The sequence below is a fragment of the Priapulus caudatus genome, unplaced genomic scaffold, assembly GCF_000485595.1.
Source record: "Priapulus caudatus unplaced genomic scaffold, Priapulus_caudatus-5.0.1 Scaffold43, whole genome shotgun sequence".
NCBI classification, from domain to species: Eukaryota; Metazoa; Priapulida; class Priapulimorpha; order Priapulimorphida; family Priapulidae; genus Priapulus; species Priapulus caudatus.
The window spans coordinates 362,982-374,765 of NW_014577104.1; the positions used below are offsets into that span (position 1 = coordinate 362,982).

At 41.0% G+C, this 11,784-nt stretch overlaps 1 protein-coding gene across 2 annotated transcripts in view; it reads right to left on the reverse strand.

Moving 5' to 3' along the window:
* Positions 1-2,997: 2,997 nt before the first annotated feature.
* Positions 2,998-11,784, reverse strand: part of LOC106820689 (centrosomal protein of 89 kDa-like) — a 20,362-nt gene continuing 11,575 nt past the window's right edge. The window contains exons 9-17 of one of the 2 annotated variants that reach the window (XM_014825190.1): positions 8,970-9,047; positions 8,555-8,658; positions 8,348-8,463; positions 7,694-7,874; positions 6,891-6,954; positions 6,324-6,506; positions 5,528-5,569; positions 5,177-5,266; positions 2,998-3,037 (exon numbers count right to left, since the gene is read on the reverse strand). In XM_014825190.1, the coding sequence (XP_014680676.1) occupies positions 3,005-3,037; positions 5,177-5,266; positions 5,528-5,569; positions 6,324-6,506; positions 6,891-6,954; positions 7,694-7,874; positions 8,348-8,463; positions 8,555-8,658; positions 8,970-9,047 (891 nt within the window). In that variant the 3' untranslated portion in view covers positions 2,998-3,004. The remainder of the gene's footprint in view (positions 3,038-5,176; positions 5,267-5,527; positions 5,570-6,323; positions 6,507-6,890; positions 6,955-7,693; positions 7,875-8,347; positions 8,464-8,554; positions 8,659-8,969; positions 9,048-11,784) is intronic. The other variant, XM_014825191.1, reaches the window with a different exon arrangement.

Genomic DNA, 11,784 nt, shown 5'->3' on the forward strand with positions numbered 1-11,784 from the left:
CATCTGTCTATTTGATATAACACATATGTCGAATAACAACACTGCACATTCAATTGGTCTGCATACTACATTCAGTTTTAATATCATGCATACAATTCCTTGGACTACAGCCCTGACTAGGATGTTGGAAGCGTGAATGTCGTAGATTGTATGACCTTTATGGTATACACATACAAACAGGGCAAAACCCGTGATCTCCAATACATCTCACATAACATCAGGAGTGAAGAAAAACAAGTTGTTTTTATTCACACCTGATAACAAATATTACAAGTCTGAATAAAATAACACGCATGCACACTAACCTTCATATTTATGAGTTTTCAAAGGACGGCTGCATGTTCAGTATCACATGCTGTTCATGTAAATAGCAAGAGGTGGTTTTATATATAGTCAATATATGAAATAAATATGAATAAATATGTAATTATGTATAAGTTTTTACCTACTAATGGACCATTCATAATTACCAACATTATCACTGTCATTAACATTAACATTATTACAGTTTTAGAAACACAAATAAACGTTAATTTGTGCTTTCTGGCCACATCTAAAAATCGACATATTATTTTATCTGCCCAGTGAGGGGAGGGCATCATCAAAAAGTATGGTATGTACAATGTACGCTAGTAACAATGTTGATAAATCTGATAGGGAACTCTAAATTGTTTACAAACTGCTGGGCTTTGTTAATATAGCAACACAGAACAAAGCAAAATGCTGTGATTCCAGTAAAAAAATTGTCACAAATTGTGACTATTTACTACTGATATTATAGATACTGACTTCAGTGTTGCACACTCAAATAACTAATAACTAAATTCAATAAACGACGTAAGGAGTCCTATTTCTGTAGTTCCTGTGTTGGCATGGTCCATTATAAGTATAAACTAGAATAAATAGTCTTTGCGCGAAAAATATTGCACATCATGGCATATCCACATGGAATATGGAGTACAGCACACTATATCCTACCGTACCGTACCCATTTACTCACTCTCTCCCTCCCTTCCTCTCTCTCTTTCTCCCTTCCCCTCTATTTCTCTCTCTCTCTTTCCTTCCCCCCCCCACCCCCCCTATACATTCATGCTACTTCTAGGCTGTCTCAAAAAGCAGTGACCTGAGATCCTCACTGATGTTCAGTCTGCCACCACTGTTACTGCGATTTGCACCACTGTTGTTCAACGAGTGCAAGGTCCTTCCAAGAGTGTCCTGCATGCGTCTATTCTCAGATGTCGCTGCTTTCCATACTGCCTCTAGCTCTGCCTCAATGCTCCTGGAGGTGATCAACAATAGATATTTACTATATATACCATACATACCTATACACCGTAGACACCTATAATATATAGATAACTAAGATCAACATGGTAGTGACATCTGGTGGACATTGTCGAGAGTTGCTCCAATAAAACTTTCATAGGGGGCGCTAACAATCCTTTGGCCGTTTAGTAAAGTGACTCATCATCATCATAGTAAAACTCGCATAAGTCGACACTTTTGGGACCATCATATTTGTGTCGACTTACGAAAATGCGTAAGTCGTCATTTTGTCGACTTAAACAATGTATGTAATGCGCGTATACACTGTATTAGCGCTGAGAAGGTCTATGTCCCCCAGGGTACTGCCAGAACGTACCCTGGTACTATCTAATATGCCGGACCGTACCTCGCCTACTCCACTAACGAGTCTAGGGAGTCGCCTACGCCTACTCCCTAACCCTAACCATATCAGATAGTGACCAGGTACGCTTCCGGCAGTACCCTGGGGGACATAGAACCTATGAGCTGTATTAGCTGCCTTGCGTAGCAGGACATTTGCAGTGCACGTCTGCCAAATTTTCTTGGAACACTTGCTCTGAAAAAAATAGGGAATTCCGCGAGGCCGTGCTCTGGAACAAACTAGTTAGTACTGAATAGCCAGAATTAATTTTCAGGGAGTCACACGGACTCCTGCATATGTCAAATCAGGGAGTCCGACAGAAAATTAGGGAGTATTTGACTCGATCTGGACTCGCCGTTAATTGTTGCACCCTGCTTTGGGCTGCATACACTATATACACTATATTAATACACATGTATACCAGTGGGGATCTGCGGGGTGTGCGAGCTGCGAGCTGAAAAAAACAATGCGTCCTAGCAAACAAATGCGGATTCAAACAATCCGTCTTGCAGACAGCCAGCTCGTGTATTCCTGACCGCCTACACTGCGCATCGGCTCATTTCCGATGTTGACTTACAGATGGGAAATTACTGTTGTTTGTTTTACATGGGACCTGTCTGAGGGCATGACTTGTACATTAATGACGACTTGTAAATGTCGACTTAGGCGGGGCTATTCCAATGGATTTACTATGAGAGCGAATCGGACATTGACTTCCATGTCAACTTACGCGAAATTGACGACTTAGACGATGTCGACTTACGCCGAGTTTTACTGTACTGTTTATATGCTCTGCCAGTTCTCTGTCAAATTAACAATCAATACGAATAAATTCATACTTTTTTTTCACCTGACTGCGGAGTAGTTATCTGGTCTTGTTTCTCTGCCAGCCATTTGTCTAAGCAATTGAAATTTCTCGTTGGTATTCATGCTGATGAGCCTGCTGTTCCTTCTGCTGTGCCTGCATCTGCTAAGGCAATAAAAAATCGTAATAAAATAAAGCATTAGCATATAAAACCATGCACACAGTGAGCATGCAGTAGCACAAATGAGAATAACTTCGTGAAATCCTACCTATGTTGCAGTTTACAGGAAAACTCTTCCGAAATCACATCAACCAATCCCAAACCCGACTTACATGAATAGCTTCACTACCATCAATGATTGCCATACTGACGGCTAAATGATACTGACTGATACTGTTTTAAAATTTTCATGTTAGGTATGAGAATAGAAGAAGTTTTATATATATATATATACATATATATATATCATATATATATATATATATATATGTATATATATATATATATATATATCATACCTCTCTGCGACGGATCAAGTTTTCTGGGCCGCTTCTGTCTTGTATAACTGTAGAAGGATTATTAAAAATTTTAGATGTAAATTATTATGGTATGGATATACCCCTGGACACCAATCTATATTGAATCCAATATATATTTGATACAATGCACAATTCAAAACACACAGACTGCCAATGCTCATGGGCAAACTAAATCATGCTGCAGCAAATGTTGTTTGCTTGCAGACGAATAATTGTCGACTTAATCGAACAGAACAGTCTTCAACACATTTTATCGGTTAGAGTTTATCAATGGGGTTAGCCGCTAGCTTTTCGCGCCAGGGTGCGCAGCGGGAGTTAGAGGTGTTACAACGATTGCGCAACGAACGAGTCAGTTGTAAAGATACAGGAATCATAGCGATATAACCAAGTTTAAAATGCTTTCGTACTGTTGTGTTCCTGGTTGTAAGTCGCGCTAAAGCTGGTCATAAGTTTCCAGCTAACCCGAATCTGAACTATTAAATGGAGGGTTTGCTGTGAGGAGAGTTGAGAAACGACGAAAAACCAGCATCATGTCAGATAGAGCGAATTATGGTTCAGAATCTGTTTGCTAGTAAAGGACGTGCATGTAAACACGCGTCAATGCTCAAAGGAAAATCCCAACTTAATGCAAGGACGTTGTTAGGGATAGACGTATCGCATCTAAGAGGATTCATGTAGAGAGGGTCATTGGTCTAAGCCAAGGCATATAAAATATTAAAAGAGATCTTGCCCATCAGAAGATTCTTCCGGTGGAAGAATTGTTAAGGTGTGCTTTATGATTTCAACTTTAGGCGAGCTATTGTAGCAGTAATGCCTAGTGTCTGTAGTAAAATGGCTGCGTTTTAGAAATAAAGATATACATAATTTGTATATGCAACTGAGTCTTTGTAGCTTTACTAATCTCAATAAACATATTACATAACTCCTGAGCACACACAAAAGAAAAACAACCCACTTCACATATGCACCACTAATATCACCGTGAATCTCAATAAACATTATTACATAACTCCTCAGCACACACAAAAGAATAAACACCCACTTCACATATGGACGCAAGCACACACGTACGCATGCACGTACCCACGCACGCACGCACCCACGCACGCACACACTTGTACGTGCGCACATGTACGTGCACACGCACGCACGCCACGCACCCAACACCGTGGACGTGCACACGCACGCACGCATGCACACACGTGTACCTGCCACACGCACGACTGCACGTACATGTATGACCACACGCACACGCACGAACACACGTGCACGTTTACACGCACACACGCACGCATGCACGCATGTGTACGTACACACGCAAGCACGCACATACGTGTACGTGCAAACGCACGCACGCATGCACGCATGTGTACGTGCACACGCACGCATGCACGCACCTGTACGTGCATACGCACGCACGCAAGCACACACATACGCATGCACGCACGGGTACGTACACACGCACGCATGCACGCACGAGTACGTGCACACGCACGCACACACGCACGCACGCACATGTACGTGCACACGTGGACGTGCACACCCACGCACACACGCACGCATGCACGTACATGTATGACCACACGCACGCACGCACGCACGCATGCACTTGTACGTGCACACGCACACACGCACGCACACACGTGGACGTGCACACCCACGCACGCACGCATATATATTGTCAGCGCGCAATATAGGTGGTGTACGACAGTAGGGGCTCTTCTGCCAGGTCATACATGTACCTACATACATACATGAATCTCAATAAACATATCACATAACTCCTCAGCACACACAAAAGAATAAACACCCACTTCACATATGCACCACTAATATCACCGTGAATCTCAATAAACATATTACATAACTCCTCAGCACACACACAAAAATAAACACCCACTTCCCCCACTCTATCCCGGATGTGCATCTGGGTACGCGGATAATCTTCACCTCTGCAGATGTGCTGCCCTCCAGCGGCAACTGTTTCTAGCGGCTAACCCCATTACATAGAATATACCAAGAACACATCTATTACGACAAGTCTAGGTGTATTGACAACAGAACGGTACTTTATAAATGTATCTACCTTGCCGTTACCCGCAAGTTATCCATCTACATACACTGCTTTTACCTATAACTTTCCTTGCTATCTGCACAACCATTACCTGAAATTTCTCCTCCATCCTCTCTACTGATAAACTTTGCTTCATCACCTTTCCCACGATGTGCGAGTTTTGGCGCTGCTGGTTGTGTGCCTACACATGAGAGAGACGTTATGTCACAGGCCATCTTCTTTTTCACTAGCTGACACTTTAAAGTTTTAAACTTCAGACTGTCGAATGCTGTTTCTTCAAAAGTATATTATTATTTGGTATCATATAATTAGCAGATGCAGCATGCACAATCATATTCTGTTTCTTTTTGCCTTGGAACATTATATGAGGAATACCACGGAAAGAATACGTAAAAGAAATGCAACAATATTTTAAAATTTAATAGCTAAATATCATTCTTACCATATGAGCATATGTGTCTCTCTCTGCTATGGTCCTGTCAATCTGATAAGTAAATAATAACAACCTTTGATGAGCTTTATATAACTGACTGACACACATCCGATAAAGATTGCCAATCACATGATTTAAATATTTAACTGAAGTGGCACCATGTAAAGGGGTGGGGTTAGACGTGAAAGTGGAACTGGACATAAGGATAGGGCTAGACACAAGGATAGGTAATAACTGGAGATAGGGTTAGACATGGGGATAGGGTTAGACATTGGGATAGGGTTAGACATGGGGATAGGGTTAGACATAGAGATAGGGTTAGACATGGGGATAGGGTTAGACGTTGGGATAGGGTTAAACATGGGGATAGGGTTAGACATGGGGATAGGGTTAGACATGGGGATAGGGTTAGACATAGGGATAGGGTTAGACATGGGGATAGGGTTAGACGTTGGGATAGGGTTAGACATAAGGATAGGGTTAGACATGGGGATAGGGCTAGACATGGGGATAGGGTTGGACGTTGGGATAGGGTTAGATATGAGGATAGCGTTAGACATAGGGATAGGGTTAGACATGGGGGTAGGGCTAGACATAGGGATAGGGCTAGACATGGGGATAGGGTTAGACGTTGGGATAGGGATAGACATGAGGATAGTGTTAGACATAGGGATAGGGTTAGACATGAGGATAGCGTTAGACATAGGGATAGGGTTAGACATGGGGATAGAGCTAGACACAGACATAGGGCTAGACATGGGGATAGGGCTGGGAATGAGCTTGATATTCTGAAGAGTACACGCACCGCTCTCAGTAGATTGGACAGATGCTGGCATGCTGCCAACTGCTCCATCTGCACAAGGTCAAGCTGCTGCTGGAGCCGACTCTTCGACTTACGCAGCAGTTCCACGTCAGACACCAAGTGTCTCTTTGCCACTACCAACTCTGCCTTCTCACGTGCAAGTTTATCTCTTTCGTCCTCTAAAGCCTGTGAGCAAAAACAGCACAATGATTATAGCTAAAGCAATTCACCACAATACTCAACAAAGGTAGGCTATAGATTTAAAGTGAGGATTTCTTGATACGTTTATGCATCAAGTGGATGTAAAGTAACTTTGCATTCTACTTCAGCCAAAGTGGATACTAATTAGTGTATTTTGGCATATTTTAATACCTGCATTTCTAACAGCGATCAAGCAGTTGTGTTAAAGGAAACATTGGTTCTTTGCCTTTACTTCTATGAACCATATAGTACACTATATGCTGTTTATAAGATCTGCTAAATGCAATGTGTAAATTATCGTTCTATTGCAGAGATCCATGTTGGGCACTTTAGTTTTCAAGTGGAGGTGAAAACACTGAATGTATGAACCTTAATCTGACATGCAGAGTGCTCCAGCTCTCCTTTGTGCTTTAGTTTCACATCATCTAACAGACTGAAAACAAATAAGTTCTGATAATTTATCAACTTACATCAAGATTATAACAACTAACATCAAGAATGATAAACACAACAAGACAACATAAGACATTGCATCTTAGGTATTCAGATATAATGCAATGTAGTTTGTGCAATTTCTGTTTTGTTTTATTAATTTGATAAACCACAGCTGTTGGTAAATATATTTATATGTATAGATGTAAACAAACGTATTAATATAGCTTCCATATTATCCTGCTGGAACCAGTCATTATAGTCAATAAAACTGCTAGTGCTGTGACTTGCTTGGTTATGGGATGTATTGCCAATTTTATGTAATCTTATTAAGGCTAATATGGGTATTAACAGAATATACAGTAAATAGTACATCCTAACTGATGCATAACTACTACTACACTCTGAGTGCTTGAAATGAAAGTGCGGTTAGAATTGCTGGAAGGATAGCTATATGTAAAAAAATTAATTAACAAATTTAATTAAGTTTCAATTCAACATCACGAAGCTAATTCACAAAAGCCATTTCAAATAACACCACCCATATGGTAGGTAGTATTGATAGCATACAGTACACCATGATTGTGCCTATTACGTTATAACTCGTCTCTTATAAACAGTGTGAGAACTATGCCTACGTTTAGTACCTACAGATAATTCATGTGTTGCATGCACACATACACCGCAAAACATTTTAGCCCACTCAGTTATGTTTACTGTAGTAGCCAGTACCCACTTACTGCTTGAGGTCCACCACCTCGTCTGTGTGCTGTTGCATCGAGACTGCCTCATGAGTGCTCAGCATCATAACTTCATGTCTTGCCTTGAGACTGGAGTACCTGTCTGAGACCCTCCTCAGCTCCTCCTGTATGCTTGCCCTCTCCTGTTCCACGTGGGCCAGCCTCCTCGACAGTGCAGCCACTACATGCGGTAGTAGCAGGACACAAAGACCATCGCAGGTGTTACATCGTTACAAATAGGATTGTAATTACATAATAAGACTTTCTTTAAAAGATTCTAACCTATGGCACACATAAATGAACGTCAAAGGCACGATGGCATTCATGATGGCAAGAGGGTAGCAGAAGACAGCTAGAACAGTTACATCGACAACACCAACCAACTATTTTAAATGCAGTTTTCTGTCATTTCCATTGACAATACAGGGAAAATTGCTGTAAAAATTGGTACGTAACATACACTTCAAAATGTTTTAAACCTTAACTTTGTAAACAGTAATTGGTGCAGAAAGCTGTATTATGCATCAACAACGTGAGGTATACATTGTACATAAATAGATTAATAAACTGTGAAGGTGGCTGCATGGCGATCAGGCCTGCTACCTGGGTAATTAGACACATTTAATTAGTAATCAGTTAAACACAGTAGCTCACCCTCCTTGACGTGTGTCTGATGCATGTCCTCGGAGCGTTCCCGCTGTCTTGCCAGCTCTCCGGTCAGCGCATGGTTCTCCGACAGAACCACCTCTGCATGCTCCTGTATCTCCTCCCTAGGAAACAGGATAATGAGATTATTTATTCCCGATGATATTTTTGTACTTGCTATAAATTGTTTCAGAATAACAAATTATTTGTACACACCAATCAGAAAGAGATTGGTTTAGAGAAGTCCTAGATGCCTTCTTGAGTCGGTCATTCTGCTTGATCACACTCTTGATTTTGTCATGCAAATCCTTCATTTCGTTCTGAAAGTATGTGGTATGTTATTAACGTGAATAGCAACAATAAGACAAGATTAGGTCCGTGTGATCCATGTGATATAACGGATCGCTAGCTTTATGTCATAACGGTGTTAAGCCATGGTTTTGCAGTATTATATGGTCTCAACTTTTCTATGAAATTTCAAACAGAGAATCACCCAAGTAGAAATGAGTTATTGCAGATCAAAATTATATATTGTTATACCACAAAATTACCTAATTAGCTCATTACCCTACAGGATGCCCTTAAGGGATCTAATCCGAGTAACAGCCATGACAATTATCAAATTACTTGCCTCGTACTCCGCTATTATGCTGTCTCTCTCAGCTAGACGGTCATTATATGCAATTAAGATTGGCGACATGGGTTCAATCTGAAATAGGTATTGTACTCGGTGATGCAGCAGCCCCTCGGTATGATGCACATTTGAATTAGAAACTTTATTTAACTAACAGATGTGTTAAAAGAATCAAAGGTTAGAGCCAAGTCACAGTGTTGCAACGGCACACGAATCTGTTATGCAAGATGCACCATAAACTCCATTGATTTCTTTTCACACACGATGGGATTGCACCAATGGCATAGCCAGGAATTTGGATTGGTGGGGGGTCCTCGAGCGAGTAACAAGGGGGGGGGTCTGGTGGTCTGAAATTTTTTTTTAAGTTAAATGTAAAAATAGTGCTTTAAAATAAATTTAGACGCTGTTTTGTCTGCTCGGCGACTTAACTTCATTATATAGACTCTCTCATTCTCTCAATATATATACGAGACGTAGATATATTTTTTTAGTGAAGGTGGTCCTGTTTATAACCTATAACTAACTGTTTTATTATTTTATTTTTTTAGTGAAATTTGTCCGGTTTACAACATATAACTGTTTAATTTTTGTATTGGCAATTTGCTACATCAAAATTATTTTGTTGAATACGGTACTAACAAGTGCCGCATAGCGACAGCGCTCATCTAACGTCTACTGCGGTGACTCTGTGGTGGAGTGGAGGGATTCTAGTAAACCCTGTTAGTCCCAAATGTGTTCACATACACGCCGAAACAGTGGAATGCACAAGAACGTACCCTGGTACTATCTAATATGCCGGACCGTACCTCGCCTACTCCACTAACGAGTCTAGGGAGTCGCCTACGCCTACTCCCTAACCCTAACCATATCAGATAGTTACCTCAGGTACATATATGTCACCTACGCCTACGCCTACTCCCTAACCCTAACCATATCAGATAGTTACCAGGGTACGTTCCGGCAGTACCCTGGGGGACATAGAACCTATGAGCTGTATTAGCTGCCTTGCGTAGCAGGACATTTGCAGTGCACGTCTGCCAAATTTTCTTGGAACACTTGCTGAAAAAAATAGGGTAATTCCGCGAGGCCGTGCTCTGGAACAAACTAGTTAGTACTGTATAGCAGAATTAATTTTCAGGGAGTCACACGGACTCCTGCATATGTCAAATCAGGGAGTCCGACAGTAAATTAGGGAGTATTTGACTCGATCTGGACTCGCGTTAATTTTGCACCCTGCTTTGGGCTGCATACACTATATACACTATATAATACACTGTATACAGTGGGGAATCTGGGGGTGTGCGAGCTGCGAGCTGAAAAAAACAATGCGTCCTAGCAAACAATGCGATTCAAACAATCCGTCTGCGACAGCCAGCTCGTGTATTCCCTAGACCGTACACTGCGCCATCGGCATTTCCGATGTTGACTTACAGATGGGAAATTACTGTTGTTTGTTTTACATGGGACCTGTCTGAGGGCATTGACTTGTACATAATGACGACTTGTAAATGTCGACTTAGGCGGGGCTATTCCAATGGATTTACTATGAGAGCGAATCGGGACATTGACTTCCATGTCGACTTACGCGAATTGACGACTTAGACGATGTCGACTTACGCGAGTTTTACTGTACTGTGTTATATGCTCTGCGTTTCTCTGTCAAATTAACAATCAATACGAATAAATTCATACTTTTTTTCACCTGACTGGGAGTTAATCTGGTCTTGTTTCTCTGCCAGCATTTGTCTAAGCAATTGAATTTCTCGTTGGTATTCATGCTGATGAGCCTGCTGTTCCTTCTGCTGTGCCTGCATCCTGCAAAGGCAATAAAAATCGTAATAAAATAAAGCATTAGCATATAAAACCATGCACACAGTGAGCATGCAGTAGCACAAATGAGAATAACTTCGTGAAATCCTACCTATGTTGCAGTTAACAGGAAAACTCTTCCGAAATCAATCAACCAATCCCAAACCCGACTTACATGAATAGCTTCACTACCAATCAATGATTGCCATACTGACGGCTAAATGATACTGACTGATACTGTTTTAAAATTTTCATGTTAGGTATGAGAATAGAAGAAGTTATATATATATATATATATACATATATATATATCATATATATATATATATATATATCATACCTCTCTGCGACGGATACAAGTTTCTGGGCCGCTTCTGTCTTGTATAACTGTAGGAAGGATTATTAAAAATTTTAGATGTAAATTATTATGGTATGGATATACCCCTGGACACCAATCTATATTGAATCCAATATATATTTGATACAATGCACAATTCAAAACACACAGACTGCCAATGCTCATGGGCAAACTAAATCATGCTGCAGCAAATGTTGTTTGCTTGCAGACGAATAATTTCGACTTAATCGAACAGAACAGTCTTCAACACATTTTATCGGTAGAGTTTATCAATGGGGTTAGCCGCTAGCTTTTCCGCCAGGTGGCGCAGCGGGAGTTAGAGGTGTTACAACGATTGCGCAACGAACGAGTCAGTTGTAAAGATACAGGAATCATAGCGATATAACCAAGTTAAAATGCTTTCGTACTGTTGTGTTCCTGGTTGTAAGTCGGCTAAAGCTGGTCATAAGTTTCCAGCTAACCCGAATCTGAACTATAAATGGAGGGTTGCTGTGAGGAGAGTTGAGAAAACCACGAAAAACCAGCATCATGTCAGATAGAGGAATTATGGTTCAGAATCTGTTTGCTAGTAAAGACGTGCATGTAAACACGCCGTCAATGCTCAAAGGAAAATCCCAACTTAATGCAGAGATCCCAACTTAACTG